Source organism: Girardinichthys multiradiatus, chromosome 10 (assembly GCF_021462225.1).
Source record: "Girardinichthys multiradiatus isolate DD_20200921_A chromosome 10, DD_fGirMul_XY1, whole genome shotgun sequence".
NCBI classification, from domain to species: domain Eukaryota; kingdom Metazoa; phylum Chordata; class Actinopteri; order Cyprinodontiformes; family Goodeidae; genus Girardinichthys; species Girardinichthys multiradiatus.
This window is the reverse complement of record NC_061803.1, coordinates 22,899,104-22,924,503: the sequence shown is the minus strand read 5'-3', so window position 1 is coordinate 22,924,503 and position 25,400 is coordinate 22,899,104. Positions and strand designations below refer to the sequence as shown.

Below are 25,400 nucleotides of genomic sequence, written 5' to 3'. Positions count from 1 at the left end.
TTCAGGTTGCAAGAGAGAATGTTCTGAGTGTTGTCTGCATTTATGGACCAAACAGCATTTCAGATTACCCGGTCTTCTTGGAGTCTCTTGATGGTCTCCTGAAAGGGGTTCTATCTGGGGATTCAGTGGTGCTCCTGAGGGACTTCAATGCCTGGAGGAGTGTGATCCAGAAGAATGGGCTCCCCAAATTTGAACTTCAGCAGTATTTTGTTGTTGGATTTCTGTGCGAGGCACAAAGTTAAGATGGTTTGGGCACCTGATCAGGAACCCCCCTGGGTGTCTCCCTTTGGGGCTTTTTGGGCGTGTCCCGCTGGGAGGAGATCCCAGGGAAGACCCAGAACTCGCTGGAGGACATATACATATGGTCTAGCCTGGGAACGCCTTGGGAACATCTGGGAAGATCTAGAATGAGCTGGAGGATGTCACTGTGGAGAAGGATGTTGGGGGGGTTTCCTCCCGGACCTGTTGGCCCGATGACCCGATCTCAGATAAGCTGTACAATGGATAGATGGATGGATAACATCCGTTGGTTAACTTTGTGCTTTATCCAGGTTAATTCACACCACCATTTTGTACCCATGTGTTGCCATTTCATCCCTTCTTCCATTTTTTACCTGTAAACAAAGCATTTCTTATCCATGTTCTTGCTTTCATTGTAGTCAAGTATTTCTATAGATTATGGATAGAAATTGTCATAAACATGATTAAATCTCAAATAAAAGTTAAATGTTATTTCTTTTAAAAACTTTGTATTAAATCCTGTTAAATTATCTGAAATATGGCCGTTCATGATGCCTGGCCATACCAACATAATTCTGAGTGACCTCCTTCTACTAGGTATTTTTTGGCAGACTTTAAGTACAATACAGAAAACTACAGGTACCAAACATCCTGCAGTAAAAGACATGAAAACAGTTGACCAGCAACCTCTAAAGCTCTGTACATCTTGCAATCCATCTCTTTTTCTGGCAACTCATATAAAGGATAACTTTTTAAAACCTTGATGTATATCTTGATATAAGTAACCAGCCAATGCCTGGTCTTGAGTAACTTTGGATATCCATGCTGTGTGTCATCTCTTCTTCTTGTCTGGGTCCATCCCTCAGTGACATAGTGTGATCCCACTCGGTGACAGAGGAGCCATGACTGTCTGCACACATCACTCTCCACTGTTTCACACAGTCCCCCTAAATCATTTCATATTCATTAAGTGTCTGAGTGCAGCCCAGCCTCTGACATTTTACTCTTAAAGACCCACCTGGGACCAGCATGAAATAGACTACCAACAGTACTATGGAGGTGAGAAGGAAGAGCATAGTGGTGGGTAGTGATAAATGGTACAACGTTATAGATACTTTTTTTAGGGAGGCTGACAGACTCTGGTTACAGATCGCCTGTTTCCTGCTATAGTGTTTGTGAGATGTTTGTATGTCGTGTTAACTAAGAGATGCCTTGTAGTCGAGCACCTCTGATCACAGCAAGAGAGAGGTGAGAAAATACTGAAACAACTGCTTTCTATTTCTAATGAATGAAGCCACTGTATTTTAAGATGGATGCCCTCTGATATTAAGCAGCCTATATTTTTAAATAGACACAGCGTCTTACATGGACCCTTCTAAATGAAGCAGATATTACACCAGTTGGCAGTTCCTATAAGGAACTAAGAGGCTCTCATTGTTTTACAATCAACAGCCCTTGTTGCTGTATGTTTATTTGCCAGGAGCCATGGTGTTGGGTTCAGCTGATGACCTACTAGTTGCTGACATTCATACCCAGAGACAATCTTCTGAAAAAGAAACCAAGATAAAGCAATCAAAGTTAACATCTGTCTTCCACTACACTATTTCGTTGTTTTTTTTTTTTTATAGATTTTCGTTGTTTCGTTGCTTCTCCTTTCTCCAAAGAAATCTGACCAAAACAAGTGAATATTCTTCATTTTGTGTTTTGAATGTTGTTACTAATTCCTTTCTCTTATGCACTGTGTATTATAGCTCCAGTCTGCATTATTAAAGCATTTAAAAACAGCATTCACATTTTTTAGACTTTCAGGGATCATTGTACATGTATGGGCATTTAGGTTTACCTGTGTTATTGTTAGGGTAATTTAGAGAGATCAATGAAGGCAGTCATGTTTCTGGATTGTGGGAGAAGCCCGGGGTACCCGATAATTACGTATGCCTCTGTTTTAAGTTATCGCATTAGTGTTTGACATTTGCAAATAATAATAATTTTCACAATCATTTTTTGCTGCACTCTGAGGGGAAAGTGTTTTTGATGAATTAGTGGTGATAAAATGTAAGTGTTAATTTTCCTTTGTTAAAAAGGCTTTCGTCCCATCTGTCTCCACTTCAGTTGCAAAGCTGACTAATGGAAAATATGACAACTATTTGAAGCGGAGCAGTCCAGCGCCGCAGCACGCCTCTGACATCCCCTTCGCTTGTAGCTTTGATGTTACGGCGGGATGCCCGACTTTGCCCTCACGCCATACGTGGGAAACCCTTCGCAGAGCAGTGCTGTGCCACTTTGGTGCTTTCACAGCAAAACTGGATTATTGTGTCTGGGCTGTCAACACCTCTCAGCTGAAGGAAAGCAAGAGTGAAGTTAGAGGAGAGAAACAGAGGAAGAGGAAGAAAGATCTTGACCAGGGGGGGGGGGGGGGGGGGGGGGGTGGTGCTTGGGGAAAGCTGGCATTTTCAAACATTAATCTCTGTGGAGCCTTTCATGGAGTTTAATGGCATTTTTGGCTGCTGGATTATTGCCCTTTTTCTCTTTTTGAGAGCAAATCAGAAGGAAGTTAATGAATGAGCAACATAGTGAAGGACTCTAACAGGGACAGAGAAAGCCTCTCAGCTGATATCATTGGTGCGACTGTCGGGTACTTGGCTTTCATACAATAGCTGCCATCAAGCCTGTAGCGGTAAATGGACTCCGGTATAATATGGCCTATAAATTTGTTGTATTTATCACATTGCTATGTTGATCTTTATCATGTCAGATTCTTGGTTGTTTCTCAGCTTTTCATAGTTTAATTGGTAGAAGACAAAAGACTCAGAATGATCTTTAAACATTGCATCCTGTTCGGTTAATTTGGCTTCATTGACATCAAACATTCCCAGATATGCTCATTCTGGCTACCGGCACCAGTGCTAAACCTTTCCTTTCCTTTGTGAATTATGGCTTTGCTGCAACGCAGTGATTATAGGCGTGCACCTGCAAACTTGTCGCCTGCAACACTAACCAGCTAGAGCTCCCCTAGAGAAGGCTTACCTAAAAAAAAAAAAAAAAGTCAGCAACAAGCACTATTCCCTGTCCTTACCACCTTTGTTCTCCCCATACTTCTCACCTCTAATGTACCTCTGCAACCATATGCATCCTGAAGCTGGGAAGAGAAAAAGAAAAATAAAGAATCCACGTTCGTGTACGTGCATGATAAAGCCTTTCATGTCTGTAATCCCTAGCCGCGAGCAGAGCTGCATGGGAATCTTGGTCAGCTGACTTTAAAGAGAGAGGAAGCAAAGGAGGGGCTATTGCAGGGTTGAAATCTAAGCCTCCCTTTCCGTAAAGCCTGCTGGGATTCTCCATGGGCTTGGTTTACCCGGCTTCACCTGGCCTCAGTGCTCAGTGAGAAGCTCCATCACCGGCTTCCCCTGAGCCAGCCTACTCGGGACTGTTTGATCTCATTGTGGAAGATGCGAGCTCACCCACTGCCTGGCAGAGAGAGAATTCCTTGATGCTGAGTGTTGGAGAGGTGGAGCGGACTTTGTGGAGAGGCTTAATAACTGTATTAACATCGCCTGCTCCCCCAGGAAACACTCCTACACTGGTATGGGTGTTGAGCAGTTGAGGGAGGGAGTAGTGGAGCCTTTCTTCCTTCTCATTTTGCACATGCTCTGTTCAGCTTAGCTTTTTAATTTGGAGCGATTTACAAGTCATATTAGACTCAACAATTCTTTGTCCTGCTCTTTTTCTTGTATCTTTTATATATTTATATATCAACTTACTCTAACTTAATTTCCTCTTTATATCCTCTTGTATTTTATCTAATTGCCAGGCCACTTTCCTAGCCTCTGGTATAGAATGTTGACCTTTATCATGACAGATTCTTGGTTGTCCTGATTCTTGGCTCACCTCCTCTACTTATTAGCTAAATTCATTGTTGTCTTTTCTAAATCTTGTCCTCCAGACTGCACTTTACAGTGTAAAGATTCCAACAAGTTTGCAATATTTAATACAATTTTGAACTCAAGGCAATGAACTCTTTGCACAGTTCTGTGTGCCACCTTGACACTTGAATTATACATGGAAAAGGGTTGAATTATTGACGACTCTGAGCTTAACGGACAGAGCTAACCGCGAGCGCTGTGCATTCCTATTGCTGTGGAACTAGGTTGCAAAAAACCAGACCCACTGGATCATAATTAGGCCCAGGACGCTAGCCGAAGAGAGCCAGTAGCTAGTGAACAAGGCCAGCTGCCCTGGGGTTAAATGGACCCCAGAGTGAAAAGAGGGCAGGAGAGAGGTGGAAGCAATTTGCACCGAGCTCACCTGAACACCTAGCTCTGGTGACTCCTACTCTCTCTTTTTGAGAGTCATGCCCATTTTAATACTGCTGAGTTTTTGTCACACTTAAAATGGCTTGTAAATGTTTAAAATTAACTTTGTTTTACTTTGTCAAACTTTGTACAGGAAATGTAGGGGACATAGCAAACATGTGGAAGTCACACTATGAAGTCATACAGACCCCTTCCCACAGAAATATGATAGCAGCAGCATCATGCTGTGGAAATTATTATCTATGTTATGGACAGTGAAGCTGGTTTCTATTAAAAGGAAGGTGGATGGAGCTAAATACAGGTCAGTCCTGGAATGCCCCTTTTCCACTGGCTCAGTTTAGCCCACGCGGTTCTACTCTATGCGGTCTCTCAGCTCTTGGTACGGTGTACTGTGGTGTTTCCACTGACCCACTGACGGCTGGAGCTATGGCTTGAAGCCCCGCCTCCAGCTGTAGTGCCCTCTGCTGCTATTAACGTTACTGTCACATTAAAGTAGATTGCGTGAAACAATTTGAAAATAATAATAAAATAAATAAATGTAAAATAAAAACCCCACGGGCAAGAATGTCTTATATATGTTTTTTGTTTCATGTATAATATGATCCACTGGCATAATTATCTGGGATACAGCCCAGCCAGACCTTTAATATGAGGCGGGGTGTGGCTGGAGAATCTGAGAGGAGAGACACCACTTTCTTGACTGGTAATGCTCCAACGTTTGCCTGGAGAAGTTACTATTTTTGGCTTTATAAGGAAGTTCTTTTCTCAGCCATGGCAATAATGAGGACAAGGACTTTAAAGTGCCTGTGACAATGAATTTTTATGATAAATCCAATAGTATTTATGGAAAGAAAACGTTAATAAAATATTTCAAAAAGTAAATTCATGCCTCTGAAATGAACAGATGTTGAGATATATGGTCAGAAATTTCACCAGAAAAGCAATTCCAGAATGCTCCTTTGCGATTTTGTTGCGGTTGTTTTATGACATAAAAAGGGAACCCCTGCACATAAACTGACTGCTGCTACAATGATGGCAACACAGACAGCATTGAACAATCTGATATTTCTTTAGATACATTTCAGTCACTATCACAGAGAGATGCGGCAGTCAGGAGAAGAAAGCCAGCTTCCATCAGATGGCAGAGCTTAAGTGCTGCAGCCCGCGGGCAGCCATCTAATTCCACCAGAGTCTGTTTTGCCGGATGTCGGAGCACAGCCAGAGTCAATATGCATGAATCATACCGCACCAACAGGAAACAGAGCACATCATCCGGATTTTCAAAATAATTCACTATAGACGGACTAGATCTCGCTATATTAATAAATACACACATATATTTATATATACATGTGTATATATTAAGAATCGTTTACATTAGATCATTTAGTTCAGTTATTGGGCTATATACATTAACTGAGGTATTCTAACACGTTTTTTCATGGTTGTATCGGTTTGTGTGTTTTGGTGGAAATGTTTGTGCGTCTGAACAGCTGATTTTATGTGATCAGCTGATTTAGGATGTTTTTTAACACTAAAAAAAGTACTAAAAAGTAGGTACCGGTGCAGGAAAAAGACAGTACTGGAAACACTCAAAGCAGGTGGAGTGGAGCTGGGCTGAATCAAGCCAGTGGAAAAGGGGCAGAAGAAAACCTGCTAGAGGCTGCAAGAGACTTTAGACGGGCACACGTTTCCCCTCCGGCTGAGTAACGACACTATACAGTCTGAGCTACAATGAGATAGTTTAAATCCAATCATTTATATTTGTTAGGAATGCACAGTCAAAGTGCAGACGTAAAATTAATTGAGATTTTGTGGGGGAAAATAAAATTCCTGGATGTGCACAGTTAGTAATGATGTACCCCACCACACTGTAAGCTGTATTTGCAGCAGAAGGTGGTTCTACAGCTTAGAGAGGGTTGAATACAAATCCACACCACATGTTTCAGATTCATTTTTGTAAACCATTATCATTTACACCCACTTTGCGCTTCTTCATGTTGGTCTATAACATATAAAGGCAATACATACATCAAAGTTTATGATCGACCATTCGAAAAATATGTATTTGTTAAAAAAGGAATCCTGCATCTAGTCTTTAGGAGCCAATGCATTCACTTCACATAATAACTATTTCAGGACCATGTGAAGTAATTTAACAATGCCTCTGGAAGCACTTTAATTGAAAAAACAATGAACCAATTTAAAACAAAAAATCAATTGAGCTAATTGAAACCTTTATTAATTATTAATAAACGGGGGGAACAGTTCGCAGCCTCCGATTCCCAAAACTGAGATAAACAAGACAACAAGCACACTGCATGTGCTCACCACTAAAGTTAGCATGCATGCTTTTGGAGTGTAGGAACAGATGACCCACCCATGCACAGAAAGAAAAATCCAAACTCCACTAGAAAATAACCTTGCAAAATTCAAACTAGTCTTCCATTCCATGAGACAGCTTCAGTGTCCAAAGAAATTTAAAAGAATTACAACGTATTTAATCTGTAAATTCCTTTTTTTACAATTATGGTATTGCCTTTGCACATGCACTGCAAATGAATGCTATCCTGGTGAGTTTTTGGATACAATAACACCAAAAACCAACTGGTTTTACTCTTATTTTTCTAAGCTTTAGATCATTGCTGTCTCACCAAGACCTGTTCAGAGACTGGTAGACAGCTATATGACAGGAAGCAGTGTGTGTTTTGAGTGTGTGTGTGTCATGATCAAATGGCTCCCCCCAGGCAACAGTGAAAGGTCAGGGATCTATGCAGGAAATTAGTGTCTGCAGAGGCACAGCCAGCACACACACACACTCACACAGTGTTAAAGCAGAACCCATACCTGAGGAAGCCAAACATGTCCTTCATTAAATCCTTACCATCCCACTGCACTCCCCCCGATGACTCTGCCTGCTATCATCAGAAAATTTGTCCTGAGCACAAAACAAAATGAATGTCCCTATTCCCCTCCAGTTCCCTCCAGTTTTATTCATGTATTTATTTTGTTAGCCCTGACACTAAAGACAAATGATTCTTCTTTCCACCTGCCTACTCGCCCCTCACTCTGCCTGCATCCTCCACAAAGGAGCCCCCAGACTCCTCACATCAGACATCTTAATGAAAAGCATGTCTTTGCTCATCATTAGGGCGCATAAGGACAGCAAAGGCTACCAGAGCAGCTTTTAGGGTACTTATGGCTGGCATTGTCCTCACTGGCTTTGTGATATACATTTCGCTCATTCAGGTTGAGTCCAACTCCAGTTCTCAACTCTCAGACTCCAACTGTCAAACCGATATGAATCCACTTCGATGCTGAACAGCAAGTTAATCTGCCTGCCTTGAGGCTCATCTGAGTGTAGGAGAAACATGAGCAACCTTAATACCTGCAACCTTCACAGTGCAGCGCTTAGTTTATGAAATAGGAGAATAACTCAATCAGAACAACAAAGAGAAAATTTTATGAACCAAATGATCAGATCAAAACTACAGAGCTAGAAAGTTAGCAACAGCCGAGCACCTCACCAACCCTGGCCCTATGCAAAGATCCTCAGCAGAGCGAGATGTCCAATTGCTTAAGACTTTTTGTAACAGTAAGCACAGAGTCAGTTTGTCCTATTGAAAGTAAAGGACAAAGCTCTTTAAAGCTCTTTAAACCCAGTTAACCCAGTGTTGGAGCAGAAGAAGCTGTCCAGAAACTCTCTGGGTACAAAAACATTGGACGGGCCATTTAATACTAATAAAAATACTGTCTAAATGTTGAGTTCATATAGAATTTTTTATTTTAGAAAAATGATTCTTTCTTCACTTCACATGTGACACACATTTGTGACACACATTTGTATTTACAGGTACATTTTTAAGAGCTTTACAAAAACATTAAATTTGGGTCATATCTTTATTGAGCTGTGAAATGTTACACATAATCCATATTAGACAGTTGTTTAGGTTAAAGATGTGTCTACATTGTAAAATATTAAATCCAGAAAATAAAAAAGCAGAACAAAAATTTAGAGAAAATAAAAAGAAATAAAAAAACAAAAACAAATGTTAGGTTATAACCTTTAGCCATTTAGTGCACTAGGCTGCTATGCTTTATAACTCTCTAAACGTCTATCACTTGTTTTGTGTGACAGTTAAGTTCTGTTTAAGCATTTCATTTATTGTTGTGTTTAAAGAAAGGCACTTTATTTGTTGAGGCATGAATAGTGAATACACAATTTGAAGTTTAAGCTAAAAATTAGAGTGCTCATTGTGCTATTTTGAAAAATAGTGGCTCGGGTCATGAAAAAATAATGGTAGGCTTAAAGTGTCGTTTCTTTGACCTTGTCTAGAAATAAGTTTTGGGTCTTAATAATAATTCAATAAATTCTGCATCAAATTAGGTCAGTACAATCTGCTTTGTATTTTTTTCTTATTTATGCATCAATTTGTACTTGCCTTTTTCTTTTTATTTGCCAGTTGTCCTCCAGGTCCCCCCCTCACATTTTAGGCCCTGTTCTTACCTGCATCATTGAGCTCTTAAACAGAATATTGACAGGATAATAGCACACCTGCTGTATCTTCTATGTCATGCCTACATACATATACCTCATGTGTCTGCAAGCATAGTTTTTAAACTCCAAAAAATGACATGGGCCCTTTGGGCTAATTTATGAAGGGTGTTGTTTTTCATTTTTCATTCATGTGCGATACTGGAATGCACATTTATCAGCAGAGGCTTTAGGGCAGTGGAAGATTAAAAGCAGGCTTAACTAATATCTCTAACTCATGTTGATAAATAAAGGGTACCAGAATTTTTAGATCTTTAAGAGAACAGTCCAAAGAGGAGGTTATATTGTTTGTTTCGTTGAGCACACTTTCTCAACCAGCCTGAGTCACGCACAAACTGCACTCGCGACCTCAACCCCACTTCCACTGTCACGCTCCTGCTTTGAAGCTGAGGTTATCAAACCCTCATAATCTATTCCCCCACAATTGACTTTTGTGTTATCCACAGAGGGAGGGGGAGATTGGAGGATGAGAAGATGGTGAACATGCATTAGGAGTAGTGGTTTAACATGACAAAGCCTCTTTTTTTTCTTCTCCCTAGGTCTTCATGAACCTCTTCTCTTTCTCTCTTTGCTCTCATTCCCTTGTCTTCTATTTTTTCTCTTAATATGCACCTCCTCCTGCCCCCTTCCAAATCCACTTCAGTCCTCTGATGCAAATAGCCCTTTGCCCCCTCCATATTTATGATCCAGCTTCCGCAACTGTTGAATATGCGCTTAAGTAGAGAGAACCTTGAATACTGCCAGTCAGATTGGATTAGCGGGTGTCAATGGGTAGATAACCTCTTTGTTATACTGAGTGAAGAGCAAACACTTGAGCATAAGCATTCATGACGGTCCTTTGGCCTTTAAATGCTGAGAGGCACTGTGTGTGGCACTCAGCCCAATAAAGATGAATAGGCTCTTGTTAATGTGTATAGGTGTAATTTCAGGGCTGGCAGACTAACTTGTGTATGAGTAGCATTTTCCAGGATTTCTTCCCCAGCGATTGTTTTAAATGCAGAGGCCAGAAATGTGTTCACAATCACTCCGCTAATTGAAATCATCTGCTTTAAAACTAGAAAAATAATGTTTTACTATGACTTACTGTGCTCGGAACAGTCATTTCTGCTGCACCACCCACCGATTTATGATTACTTTCTCTTATGAATATTTGGAGGCCTCTTGCTCTTTAAGGCTGAATTATAAGTTTCTGTTTCTGTTGATATTTACTTCCATGTGAATAAAAGGAGCTGATTATTGTAGAGAAAATTTTCCTTCAAAACTGCTCAACATCCTTTATCTTACACAAATACTAGAAGATTCAGCAGATTGGTCGGTAACCTTTTCTCAGTGGATCACTGATGTTTTTTTTTACAGTGAGACATTTTTAATCGAAGACACAACCAAAAGAGTCTGTACAGTAGTACCAATATATCCAGCTCCCAAGATAAGACAATGCAGAATATTGGGTTTCACAAAAATGAGTTTTGAAATAAATGCTAACTTTAGCAGGGTTAGCAGCTAACATTTAGCTAGTCGCAGATAGGCATAGGTATAAGATACTCACTTTCTAAAATGCATGAGTAAAAACTCAAAGCAAATGTATGTGTTATTGAATTGCTTCAATTTGAACCAGAAAACAAACTATTTACTCCTGCTGCCGAAGTAATGTGACAACTTAAAATAAAAAACAGCTACATTTAGTAATAGGTTTTAAGTCAGCGTTCTTATTGTTCAGAATAATATACCTTTACGCATTCCGCTTTTTTATAGTAATGAAAGTCTAACAAGCTGATATTACCTGGTTTATCACCCAGGCACTCTACTTTATTTGCCAGTCTGCTTTCAGCTGCTTAACAGTCATGTTACTATGGCCAGAACTATTTCCAAACAACCAAATTTGTTTTTTTGTGTAAGCAAGGAAAAAGTCTGCAAGCTTTTTTTCAGTCAACTGACCAGCGATGTGCAGCTGTCGCTGATGTAGGGGCAGAAGTACGGTACTCAATTCTCTTTACAGCAGGTAATTTGGCATACTCCAGAGTAGGTGTCAACCTTAGCATGATTAGCCTTAAAACTGGTCATCTATTCTGTCTTTTTCTACCTGGTTCCCAAAATGCCTCCTCACAAACTGTTTAAAAGTGATCGTGCCTTTTTCAGTGCTTATGTAACCAATTGTTTTAGGCCAAGCAACTCTAGAAATATTGAGTCTCAAAAATAGACGCATGGTGTAATGCTTAAACACTCACTTTATAGCCTCCGGTCATAATAATAGGATCTACTTATTGGATAGCGCTCTACAAGACAGACTTCCCTTTGACTGGAATGACTGTGGTATTTTAATATCGTAAGATGTTGTGCATTGAGATCTCTCTCCACCTTTGGTACAAAGTACTCCGTACCAAAGGTTTACCATGCGCTAAAAGATACAGCATTTACCACACTTTCAGAATAGCAGATGAGGGTGTTTATTAGGGTATTATGGCCAATTTCCTAAATCCGTCAATCAATCAATCAGTCAATCAATCAGTTTATTGACTTGATTTAGCAAATGTCATCATTAAGTCATAAACACATACTTTCACGTTACTTACTCTGCACAAGGGAAAGGGGAGCAGGAAAAAGAAAAATATTGTTTTCAATTTCTCCATTCGATTTCGATTTATGAGGTTCTAAATCGATTCATTTTGATTCAATTGTATTCAGTCGCTCTTAAATAATGAAACTGGCTCACCTCTGTTACAAAATACAAATGTACTTTTTTTTTGTTTTCTCTTTAACATGGAAAATTTACAGTGTGAACAAAATGCAGACTTGTAAATTGAACAGTTTAATCTTTAACCACATTTCTATATGGCCCCTGTCAACAAATCCCGCTATTAGTAGCGGTGTGGCTCGGGTGAACCTCGGTGGTCTGTAACACATGAGACATGAGGCTCCACTCATTGTCGATGTTGTGAGAAGTCACTGTCACCAAAAACTGCGTTGACAATGATGTCCATCTGTCACACGTTATGCCGACTCTTTATACTGACTGCATTTTCGCTTAGATGTCGTCTTTCACACGTGTGTACATCATGGGGACAACAGTTTCAGTCAGATGTTTACGTTGCACCATGAGTTAGTGTGGTTCAAGCACATGAACAAGCCACTGGGAGCCTTCATTTTCCACCACCAAGTAGGGGCAGAAATCATTGCAAAAAAAAGTTGTTATGGGCTCCGTTATCTTAATGGCCCGCATGGTATCGGCTGGTAATGTTGGTGAGCCCTTCAGTTTCTTATATTTTGCCCAGGAAGGCTCATTTTCGCATGTTAATGTTTGCATAGCGCGATACCTTGTCAAGTAATTCCTGATTGTTCGTAGTATTTCGACAGTACCTAACGTCCCCTTGGCAAAACTTGCAAGACGTCAGACTTTATTTGAGACGGCTTGCTGAGCACACCGTTACCTGCATTGGCCATTTTGTTTATGCATGTGCTTGAGCGTCAACCTGACGTCACGCACAAGGCTTTTGAAAAATGTATCTTATGCCATATATATCGATATTATCCAAAAGCGATTAAATAATTTTTTTTTACCCAGCCCTAGAGTTGATGTCTGAAAGTGTTGATGTAAATAAGTGAAAAGCATGATTCAGTTAAGCAGACAATTGTACTTGGCTCTTGCAGTTCTTCAACATTCTCAAACTTGATCCATCGCTGTAAACGCTCTGAAAAATTTGTTTGCACTTTGCCTGTCCTTATGGATAGTTTTGGTTAAATGTAGAAAATGGACACAGGCAGACCAGAGTAAATGATGCAGACGTTTGTTTTCGCCCTAGGTGCCCCCTTTCAGAATATTTATGCTCTGAAAAAGACCTAGTACGATTCAGTTTTGGTGTCCCAGATTAAGCAACTGCTTTTGCCCTCTCCAGACTCCTGGCATGCATGAGTGAAAGTTTATGGCCTGAGAGAACAGCATGAATTGTCACCCACTTTCGCACAGTCATACAGCAAAGGGTCAAAAACTCAGCAAAAGTGCAGCTTCATGTTTCATGAAAACATGTTTCATGTTTCAAGCAGTCATGACCACTTACCTTGTCCTTAAATGATAGTTATACATCACTCTGTTCATGGGGGATTATGTGTTTCACATATTGTAATCTATTCATTTGACTTTTTTTCTATTCAGGAACCTAATAGGTTACTGTTTTATGTTTTATAAATATTTTCTAAAGATGTCTAAGAAAACCACAATTATTTGTTTATTCACTCAGTATTTAATACAACTAGCACAATAATCACGTACTTTTTAAAAATTCAGCATATTGTATAAAATTTAGTTAGTGGATTGATAAGATCAATCCACTTTAAATCAACTCATTAATCGATAACTTGCATCCCTAGAGTGAGCGCTCATGTTCTACTCATAACCTTGATGTTAAGTTATTCATCAAGAGATATCACAGCTGTGAGGTTGTTCAGGAAGGGGTGTATTATTTACCTTAAAGTTGGCAAAGGGAGATTGCACTCTGGTTACACCTTCTCAGTTTCTCGTTTTCTAGCAGTGAAGCAAACATTGTTCACTTTTTTCTTCCTTATCTCTGCTTTTGAAATGTTTTTCTCGCATCTGAAGCTTAGTGGTGAACCCTGTATATGGTCTTTTCTGGCCTGTATATCTCCTAACTGCTGATTAGGATTCTCTCCCGATGGTAAACAACTGATTAACCCCGATAAACATTGTGCTCATTTGTGAATCCTCTATAATCATTATAAGGATTTATGGACTCCAGCCTGAGCTTTGAATTCAGACACTCCCACCACATGTAATGGTTTTATGGAGTGTTACAGGCCATCTTAAACACACCCTGCTTTCTGCACACACCCTGGCATCCTTTGACCAACGAGGGTTGACTTTAGCCCTCTTTTGCCTACCGTCATGTTCCACACAATCAACTCATGCCAGATCTCTATATTCACCCCAGGACATGTGCCAGCTCGCAGAGCTCCATTGTCACTCAGCAGGCATTGACAGCTGCTGGGTTAGAGGTGCATCCACATAACTTGGCTTACAGGGAGAGAGTTAATGTTAGAGGTCTTCTGGTTCTATTCTTCACCAAGATAATATTATCTTGATTCTTGTGATGGATTTCTTTCCCCATAAATAAATCATCAAATAATAGAATGCATACAGGATGTTGAATGTATTCACACTCAATAAACATTTTCACATTTTATAACCCTTTACAAACTTAAACATATCTGGATTTCATTCAGCTGTTATGTGCACTACTGTTTTTACAAATGCAAAGTTTTAAGAGTGGCACTCGTTTTTATACCTGATATGCTATACTTGTATATTTAATCCCCACAAGAAAATTCACTATAACCAATTGCCCACAGACGTCACCTACTTTGTAAATAGTATATTTGTTTGTTTGTTTTTTAATATGAGTATAAATCTTCTGTTCTGTGAAGGTGTCAGAGGCATCTTAAATAAACATTAATAGACAAATAGCATCATGAAGACCTGCCTTTTACCTAAACTAACATTTTATTTTATTTGTGAATAAATATATAAATATATGAATAAATATGTGTTTTTCTTACACTTCACAAGTGTAAAATCACTCCACTAATTTAAATCATTGATTAGTTGAGGGATTCCACCAGTTGATGATTTCAATTAGTGGAATATCTCCACCCTCACCCTGTCCCTAACTCACCCTACCCTAACCCTACAACTGAAAGTGCGAGTGCATTTACTTCCTTCAGAAGAACCAGCCCACCTGTACTCACCTAACCCTTACCTTAGCCCTAGGGTTAGGATTAGGATCAACACTACTTTGTGTTGATCTAAAGTTTTTAGTTGTAATATGACAAAATGTGGAAAAGGTTCAATACATGGGACTGTATGAAATATATTTGTGTTGCAGCTGTTCTCTGGTTTGTCAGGAGGCCTCTAATTACTTGCAACAGCCCTGGCATGTGGCAGCAGTCACTATAGTTAAAATGAAGTCTTTGCTCAAAGTCTGGTCACCTTTGCCATCTGCTCAGTCACTCACCACCCCTCCCCCTGGCCTCCTCATACCCTCAGACTCTAGTATGTCCAAACATGTTCTCTGCCCTGTCTCCACTTGCCAGCAAGCCAGTGATAGCAGAATCTGGTGTGGTGTTATTTCAGAGGCCTGGCGGCGTTGAGGGAGATTGTTCCGGGCCTCCAGCTTTAGGACTGGGGAACACTGTTGCACTGATTAAAACCCGACCTGCTGAACATGCTGATGTTCATGCACACGGAGATGCTGTCACTGAGCATGTTTCAACTAGTACCTTTATTTGCCTTGGTTGTTTCTTAGTACCTAACAGAAAAAATTCACATTACTTATATGTCATTTATATAGCAAAAGAATATGCAGTGTCACGCTCATATAAAGATGTCATAAATTATGTTAAATACAATCTTTTTTTCCTTGCTTCTGCTCCAAGACAAACACCACCATTTCCTGGTGTTAAAGAGGGAGGATCATAACAGGCAGGCATGACTCCTCGTTCTGCACCGCGTTTCCCTTTGGCCTCTGCTCAGGTCCTCATTTATCACTCACATATGTCTTTTTCTTGCTTTAACACCCTAGATGGGATAGTTATCTGGCACCAAATTTGAGCACCATCCATCAAAATTTGATATAGCAGTGAGTGGAGCCTTCGAACATGATTGCACAATTGTAGCCTGAGCTGTCACATTGTTGTCAATTTGAATAACAACAATCTTTGCAAAGCAACACGTTGTCAGTTCACTTAAATGTCAAGCCACGGGAAACTAAATGTCGGAAACTTTGTCATTTATTGCAGGAAATCATAATAAATCATAATATCCTCAGTGAAACATCATAACAATAACATGGAAATGTTCACTATTACCTGGTTTGAAGCGATCCATGTATCAATGCCAGATTTAAATTCTTTGTCCAACAGTCAGAGAGCCTTAAATGGCAGACCGTTAGCAGTGCATGAATCCTTTCTGTTACACTTAGTCTCTCTTTCCTTCTCCATTGACTGAAATGTTTGACTGTAGGATTGACATGAAGAAGCTCAGGTGGAGCTCTATCAGGCATGGGAATACACAGCAATCCTACTATCTGAGCCTCTTAAGGGATGAGATGATGATGATGAGCAGCGTGCTGATGTGACATGATATGAGTTCTGAAAACATTTAGGTAAACCTTGATTTTATAGTTTTTTTTTCTTGTGTAAAGGCTTGTCATAATGATCATCATTTTTTCTTCACGTGGAAGTAGCTTCTCAGTGCATTGAATTTTATATAAGAGAAGTTTTCATATGTCTAGTAATGGCATGACAGCTCAAATCCAGTTTATGAACTTTAGTTGTAGGATTTTGATACTGCGCTTTTCTAGTCGTACCAACAACTCAAACCACCAAAGTATTGGTTCCTGATACCAATTTCCGTGTTTCGCATAAGTCTGCTCTGCTGATTCAGATTTTCTTTCGAAGCACTAGATGTGCAGATGCATCAAGAAATCAGCTGGTGAACAAAATCTGCCGATGTTTAGTTTCATCAGCCATACTGGTAGAAGAAAATCGGAAATTCTTGCAGTCAGAGAATGCACCACACCTAAGCAGTACCAGGTATTAAAAGTTGTTCCTGAGGAAAGAAGACCCAAAGTTGGCACGTTTAGTATCAGGAAGGTTCAAACTACATTTAAAGGGAACTTCTCCCCAACACACACAGTGTCATGTTACCTCTGCTTCTAATATAAATACTTAATGCCCTCTCACTATAGGAAGACCAGAAAATAAATATATGCCGTTCTTTTAGCTTCTTGTTGCATAGTTCTGAAAGAGAAATCAGAATTGACCAAAAAGCAGTGTCAGGTGGAGAAAGCTTCACAAAAAACTGATTTGAATTTGACCACAAGACTTGTAACCCATACAAATTATTGCTTGTAGACTTTGTTTTTAATTCAACAATTAAATAACAAACAATGGCCATAAAAGAAAACCTGTGCTGCAGTTTTTAGTTGGTTAGTTTTTGAATCCAGCAGCAAATGAATCGTTTACTTTCTCCCCCTTTACACAAAAAGAATATTGCTTAAGAGTTTACTTAACTCTAAACATATTGATGCCTTTCCAAACTATTCTATTTTGATGCATTTAATGAACAGAAAAATATGCCGAATATTCAGTATTTGACCTGCTGATCACCAGTCACATCTAAGCAAAGAAAAGATGAATGGGAACACTGGCCAACTGACTGATGTTTCTTAGTTCTGATGTACTTAGACTGATGTACTCAGTTCATCTCTGTTTTTATAAGCATGCACACGTCCTGTCTTTGCCTAGGTCCATTGCGAATCTAAAGGATTGCTTTTGGCAAGGGATCACTGAAGATTCAGATAATAAAATGGTTTTCTTTCCTTAAGTTTCACAGTAGGATGAGGTGGAAGATGTCAGAGTCATAAGTAGTCATAAGATGAAGCCTGTCAGCGAAGAGAGTATACCTAATTTGGTTTTGGCTCGCTGTCTGTTCCCCTGGCCTATGGTAACCCCCACTCCTTCCTCCGGTTTGTGTGTATTTTCATGTACAGCTGCCCATGCTGCCATCAGACTTCTCTCTCTATCCTGCCTAATAAGTGTTCACATTCTGCGTTTGAACACAAACACACCCCACTGGTGTTGTCTCTTTTACAGCTGTCAGTCTGTGTGGGATCGTTCGCTCGCGCCCGCCCTCGCCTCAGCTTGTGTTGGGACGCTGTGTAGGTAATCAGTATGAAGGCAGCGAACGAGTGCCGGCCGGTTTCCACCGTGGCTTTTTGTTGGAGAATGGCAGGGTTTCCCTGTAAGCAAGGAAATGGTCCCATTTCCCCTTTTAGTTATTCAACAGTGCTGACAAAGCATTCAATATACTTGTGTATTTCACACATTCTGTGATGCTTTATATTTTCTATGGATTAAAGGATAGTTACAGTGACTCACTAAAGTATTCACACCCTTGAACCGTTTTTGTCATTTTTGTCTTGTTACAACCCCAAACGTCATTATGTTTTATTGGGATTTTATGTGACAGATCAACACAAAGTAGGCCTGACTGAGAAGTCTGACTCTGAGCAGTTTTTATTTTTAGAATTGTCCTGTATTTAGCTTAATCCATCTTCCCATCAACTCAAACCAGTTTTTCGGTCACTGCTCAACAAAAGCATCCTGCTGCCACTACCACCTTCTTACGGTGGAGATGGTCTGTTCAGGTTAATGTGCTTTTTTTTTTTTTTCTACCACATATAAGCATAACATATATGGTCCAGTTTTGGTCATATTTTAAGAGACCTCATTCCAGCAACATGGGAATTCTAAAAACGTTTTATTTTCAACAATTACTTACCTCCTGCTACTCAGAAAACAAAATGCCAGATTTGTGGAGTGCATCACTAACAGTTGCCATGTCAACAGATTCACCCACATGAGTTGTGGATCTCTGCAGCTCCTCCAGAGTTACCATGGGCCTCTTTGCAGCTTCTCTGATTACTGTTCTCCTTGCCAGGCCTTTCAGTTTAGCTAGACGACCATGTGCCATACTCTTGCCATTTTCAGAGGATGGATTGAACAGATCTCTATGAGACGCTAAATGATAGGGACCATGTTTTATAACCTCACCCTGGTTTAAACTTCACCTCAACCTTTATGATGCTGCTTGTTCTCTAATGTTCTTTAAGAAACCTCTGAGGCCTTCACAGACCATCTGGATTTATACTGAGAGTGAAGTTCAAACAGAGGAACTCTTAGTAATTTGGTAAGTTCTGAAGGAAGTGGTTGCTGTATATTTCATTTAGGGATATCAGAGTAAAAGGGGCTCAAATGCGAATACATACCACAGTGTTCTGATTAGTATTTCTTAGAAAAATGTTTTAAAACATGTACCATTTCCCTCTCAATTCACAGTTACCTCTTACTTTTTTATCTATCACATGAAAACTGGATACTAAAGCTTGTGGTTAGAATGAGGTGGCATTTGAAAAAGTTCAGAGGAGCTGTTCTCATAAGAGCTCCGTGATTTTCTTAGGGTTTCGCAAGGTGTTCTCTATCCCCACAGCCCTTACATCCAACTACATTATTTTTGGAACACTTTAAAGACGACCTTTCTTCAGCAGTGTTTGTCTCTTGTCTCTGATTTCTCAGTGAATGGATAGAAGGACAAATGCACCTCTATTCTTTCTTCCATGTGCTTAACACATGGTGTGTGTATCCAGTTAACCTAATGGAACCCAGGGAACACAATGGACCATGACTGAGTAGGATTCAGCAAAGTGGAAGACCCTCACCCCCCTCGTCTCTGCTGTCTTCATTTTCTCCAGCTCTTTTTGCCACAGTCCAGCCTGCCAGCCTGCTAATGTAGTTAGCTTCCCTCTAATGATGGTAAAATCTCATTAATATGCTTCACAGCCAGGCCCAGTAACCAGTGGGGATGAAGGTAATCAAATCTCAGAGGACTAACCTAGAGCTGAACCCCAAGAAATGCTCGGTTGCGCTGCGCTGAGACAACCCAGTGTCTGGAGGCTTGATAATGGCCAGTGGGTTTGAGTGTCTGTGTGGTTCTTTGCTTTTGAAGTGTTGATGTTAGCCAGGCTGTCTTCTGTCAGGATTACAGCTTTGACTAGTTCATCATCTGAACAGATTTCATTTCAGCCTCGTGTTTATTTGTCTATTTAATTCTAGCACTGCACTAATTGCTTGTGGAGGCAGTCGTGGCTTCAGCCTGAGTGCACTTGCTGCTCTTTATGTATGCAATGTGAGTTTAAAGAGCAGCACTACAGAACACTCAAACGTGAACCTAATTAAATCATTGATACTTTGGCTCTTGAGTGTGAGAACAGCTCAGTACGATGAGACATGTGGGTGTAGCTCTCCAGCATACGCATGAACATAAAATCAAGGAATCATTAGAGGAGCAGGTGAAGAATTACTATTTTTGTTAGTAATAGCCAGTCAAAAAAATGTAATAGTTTTGTATTTTCTTTTCTTTAAAACAACAAAAAAAAAAAAAAATTTGGTCTACTGCTGCTGTTATGGGTTTCATTGTTTTGACTAAAACATGTATTTATTGAATTGAATTACCGTAATTTTGATTATTTAGAGAAAACGCCTCCTTAATTTAGTGATAATTTTGAACTGCTTATTGCACAGCCTTTTGTATTTTTTAGCCAGGCTATCTGCTCGAGTATACTCAGCAGTCTGCTGCTCAACAGCAGTGGCCCTCGTAGCTTGCGAACAGTTACAAGACAGATGGATGGGGTTTCTTTAGTTTCCACATCATAACTTGATTTGTCTCCCCTGTAAGCAAGGTAAAAGTGAAGAAGCCATTTTTTAGCCAGCTGACTGACCGTGTTTAAGAACAAGTGTGGGATTTTATTGTCTCTGCTGGTAAAGGTGCATAAAAAGCCTTAAAACAGGGCTTCATGTGGCTCAGTGGTAGAGCAGGGGCACCATATGCGGAGGCTACAGTCATCAACACAGTTGTCCCTGGTCCGATTCCCGGCCCCAGGCCATTTACTGCTTATCTTCCTTTTCTCTCTTCGCCCTACTTTCTGTCTAGATACCAACAAATAAATGCCACTAGTGCACAATAAACGTGGGTTCTCATCCCTCCTTGTTTGTCACACTTCCAGTTGCTTTTAACTTTTGAATGATTGCTCTCAGCGTAGGTATTGGTAAATTTAGGTAAGTGGCAGTTTTCCTGTTGAGATTTTCTGACCAACAAATATCCACGCACATCTACCTTACTAGAATGACCAGAATGTTCTCTTGTCTTTCCCGTTTTGAAGAAAGGCTCAGAGAAACCAGCCTCTGAATCATGTCAAACTTATATGTGAGAGAATTCATAGATTATTAGTGAAAGTCCCTGGAAACTATCATCAAAGTATAAATTAAAAATGACTTCAGTTAGATTTAGTTTGCAGGAATTACTTGAGGAGCCACACTGTACTCAAATTAAAGGTTCGATTCTTCTAAGTTTTTAAGTGCAGGATTATGATAGTGTAATGAATTTACATTAAGGCTTTTTTTTTACATATGTCTAATAAATGTGATGCTGCATCTAGATAAAGTCAGGGATCAGATGTAACCAGCTGAGTGTACAGTCTCGTGCTTTCAAGTCTGTTCCTACTTGTTACGCCTGATGTTATTGTGCTGGTTATTCCCACTGCTGGGACTGGTTTGACAACATGCCAGCCTGCACACTTTTAATTCAGTCTCATGTTTGATTAATGGTTTGTGTTTCACTTTCCCAACAAACTATGATAGAGTTCTCAACTCCATTGTACAGCTATAAAAACATTATTCTCAATGAGCCAATCTTAGATTCAAGAGTGACATTTTTTTATTGTGTGTAATTTATTAGTTGCTGTGGGAAATTTGCTGCCTCTGAATCAAAATGGTGCCAAACCATGGATATCGAAACAAGCTCCTCAGACAAATCTGAGTCACTTATTTCAGTTTCTCTGGACATAATGTGTTTTTTTTCTACTGCGAATTTCACAATAGGCATGCTTGTTCGATGCTTAGTGCTGTTTAGAGTTTGGCCCGGCAAGGGCAGCTGATGGCCTAAGTAGCCCTGTCCTCTCTGCTGAGCCTCTATGGCACTGTTTCTTTCTGTCCACAGGCCTGCCATTGTTTTTGCTCCATGCCTCAGCTTGACAGGGCTCCAGAAGCCAGCCATTGTATTTAATTACAGGTCGTCGGCCCCCTCACAGACTCTTATCCTTGTGTCCTAGATTTCCATGGGTGCTCTCATTAAGAGAGTGTACATTGTGTGTGTGCGCGCACGCGTGTGTGTTTGTGTGTGCGAGAGAGAGAGGGAAAAATCACTTCCTTAATGGGCCTGTTAAAGCCTGCAGACCCTTGTTTAGATTTTAGCATTAAGGCAGTTTGTGTGTATGAATGTTGGGGACATGTTTGTTTGTTTTCTTTGGTCTACCCGCCCAAACGCACCTAAAACCACTGCGCTGTAATCAGTCTGCATCAAGTGTGGCGGAGCAGTGAAGAGAACTGAATGGATTTCTGATGATGAGAAAATATGCTACGTTATGTAAGGGCTACCCTGTTTAATCTTAATTTGCTTGACATGAACGTAGTGACTGCATCGCCCGATGGCATGGGCGACAACAGCTCATTATAACACCAGCATAACGGCAACTGGCTGCAAAGCATCCCTCACTGCCCACAATCTGCCCTTTTGTCATGTCCGTTCCACTTAAAATTCTGTTGTTCTGCTTATTTCTGGAATTATTGCAAATGTTTCTCGTTGTCTTTCCTACTTCCAGTGAAAATGTATGCATATTTTATTATGTGTAACAGAAGACTCTTTAACTTACATTTAAGTGTTTTTGTTTGACCCCGCTCCACCTTCTGTCTGAAGAAACCTTTGATTTCTCCCTTTAACTGCTATGTACAGCCTGCAGAAAGTGGTACAAAGTGTCTGGATCTTTCTGCTTCCCTGGTGTTTAAATATGATGTCACACTGAGGCTCGTTTCGTTTAGCCACTGGCCACCATGCTGGATGAGGACCTATATTTATCTTGTCACTATGCTCAGTGAGCAGGTGGGTAAGGGTAAATAAATAAAAATCTCCATAGCTTACTCTTGGAGAACTGCAGAAAAAATTGGCATCTTGGGGTCACCAGGTCTCCATAAGAGAGGCAAAAGAAGCAAATTTTTCCAACAGCACACACCCGGTGTTAAGTACAGTTGAGGATCTGTGATGCTGTGGGCCTGTTTCTCTTCCAAAGGCCTAGGAAAACCTGTTAGTGTGCACAAAATTCTAAATTGTGATAGATTTTGGCTCTGCATGAAATAAATCTGTTTATTTCAAGACTTTTTACACATATTTACCAAGCTTGACCTTACTGGTCAAGCTTGGTAAATATGGAATTTCCTGTTTTTGGGCTTAACTGTACTGACACCAGAAACCCACTCAGACCTGCTAGAAGTGTTTCAGATAACAGGAGCAGACTGTGAACAGGTATCTTGTGTCCCTTTTCAATTAATACCTACTGGTCTTGGGTCGTCTCTGGTTGGTTTGACTCTACACGGTTTGGTTGGTTTTCCATTACAGTTGAGTACCATCTAAATGTGAGCTGGATCGTCATAACAATGGAGCCCCACAGTCCAAAAAAGTAAGGTGATGTGATTTGTAGTGACACAAACACAGCAACAGCTTGGACTCCTGTTCAGTCTATGGCTTCTGTCTGACTCAGTCACAGAAGAGAGCCAGAGAAGGCTGCGGGTGGCAAGATGGACACTCTAAGTAAATACAGGAGAGAGAGGGAAGTCATGGAGCGGTAAAGCTGAAGGATCCAAGCAGGAGGATATGCAAGGGTAACCAAATGCTATCTAATGCTAGCTTGCTATAGTGGTTATATGCACAATAACTTAAAGATATTAATTAATTATCATAATATGTACGCTGTGATTATTGATGACACCGTCTCTACCCAATCAGTGACTGACTGTCTTGTGACGTCACGTTTTCAGCACAGGTCGGCTCGCTTGGAACCACAAGCAAGCAGGTACTAAAAACCAGTACTAATGGAATAAACCTAAATGGCAAGTAGAACCATACCAAACCGCACTGGAGTGGTGGAAAAGGGGCAATATTGTGACTCCACCTCTAGCATGGGGTACTTTGTCATGCCACCTCACTTTCTTATCTTACTTCTTTCCAGTAAAAGCCTCTAATGCATGAATATATTAAGGGTTTTTATAGACTGTAATTCTTCCTTTGGATTTTAAAGGTTTCTTCTTCATCAGGAGCATGAAAGGCTACTTTTACCTCCTTCAGACATCATTGCTGCTCAGTGAGGGAAAAGCCAGCATAGACATGCTAGTATTTCAAAAGCTGCATAAAAACAAATCTTGTCCAGAAGCTGTGTGAGAGATAACGAAAGACACATTTTCTACACCATTTAAAAATGTTTAAACTGTCCAGACCTTAACTTTTCTTCCCCATGAATGAAGCAAGCTCGGCATCAACATTCGCCGAAGCAGGATTATAGACTTATTTGGTCAAGGGTTGACGTCTGCTGTGTGAATGCATGTTTTATAATTGATTCAAGAGCAGTGTTTTGTAACGCACTTGCTATTGAGGTCAAAGTCCAAGATGTATTACACAAAGACAGGTTTTATCCTTCATAATCCCTGCACCACATGTTGTTTGCTTGGTTGGTGTAAACTTTACCCATGAAGATGGTTTCTGTTGCACCTGCAGTGTGCAACGCTGGTCCCGGAAAAATCCCTAACGAAGCACGGTTTGGGAGGAATTCTGCACAGACACATGCCTTGCTTGTTTTCAAGGAGTCTGGCGCAGCCTGCGATTGATCCTGCAGTCAATTGAAGCGCACATGCGTTAAAGAAATGCTGAATTTTTAAAACGGAGGCAGAACTCCAGGTCTTGTATCAGAAGAGAAAACCAGACTTTGAACCTTCCTGCCAGTGCAGCAGCCTTGTGTTGCACTCATACACACAGATGCATAATATGAGCTTTAAAAAATATTTCTGCAGTGATTTGATTCATCAGTGCTTTGATAAAAGACAGTTTCCAGTCAAAAACACCTGATAAGCAAATTGTCTTTGGCTTTAAAGCTACTTTTTAGCTCTTGCCTAAAGTTAGGCTATTGGTGATTTGTATTGGATATAGTTAAGTGTATCAGTCTGGTTGTGCATTCGTGAGATTGTGTTTATCCTGCTTGTATTGATTAATGCCAAATGTATGTCAGCACTCGCCTGATGGTGTTTGCTAACCCCACTCTCATTGCTCTTTTTCCCTTTCTTCTCTGCAGCAATAGAGACCCAGAGCACCAGTTCAGAAGAGATAGTGCCAAGCCCGCCCTCGCCTCCCCCGCCGCCCCGTGTCTATAAGCCCTGCTTTGTGTGCCAGGACAAGTCCTCAGGGTACCACTATGGTGTCAGCGCCTGTGAAGGCTGCAAGGTAAAACTTCCTCGGCCTTCCTCTGAATCTGCCAAGCAAGCAAGATTTTCAGCAATCTTATAACCTTTGTGTGATTTGCACAAGAAGAGGATAAAAACACCTGTTTAAAGATTTTGGGCAAGATTTTCACATCTTTTTGAGATTTTTCAGTGTTTAATGCTAGAATCTCATTCAGAAATGAGTGAGAATGGTTTTTTTTTTTTCCTTAAATCTAACCAACATTATCACGATTAGTTGTGCAGACATCAATAGGATTTGGGCAGCTTTCGTTGGCTTCTTTTAACTAATACATTATACAACAAAATCTCCTATAATAAATGTTCCTCTTATCACACAGTGTGTGAAA

General features: G+C 40.3%; 1 protein-coding gene across 7 annotated transcripts in view; it reads left to right on the top strand.

Annotated features, from left to right (window-relative positions):
* raraa (retinoic acid receptor, alpha a) overlaps window positions 1-25,400 on the top strand; it is a 220,678-nt gene that overhangs the window by 174,791 nt on the left and 20,487 nt on the right. For all 7 annotated transcript variants that reach the window (XR_007039938.1, XM_047376753.1, XM_047376751.1 and 4 more), the window contains one exon: window positions 24,906-25,054. Coding sequence is in view for 5 of the 7 variants with exons in the window: in XM_047376753.1 (XP_047232709.1) it covers window positions 24,906-25,054 (149 nt within the window). In the remaining 2 variants the exon portion in view is untranslated. The remainder of the gene's footprint in view (window positions 1-24,905; window positions 25,055-25,400) is intronic.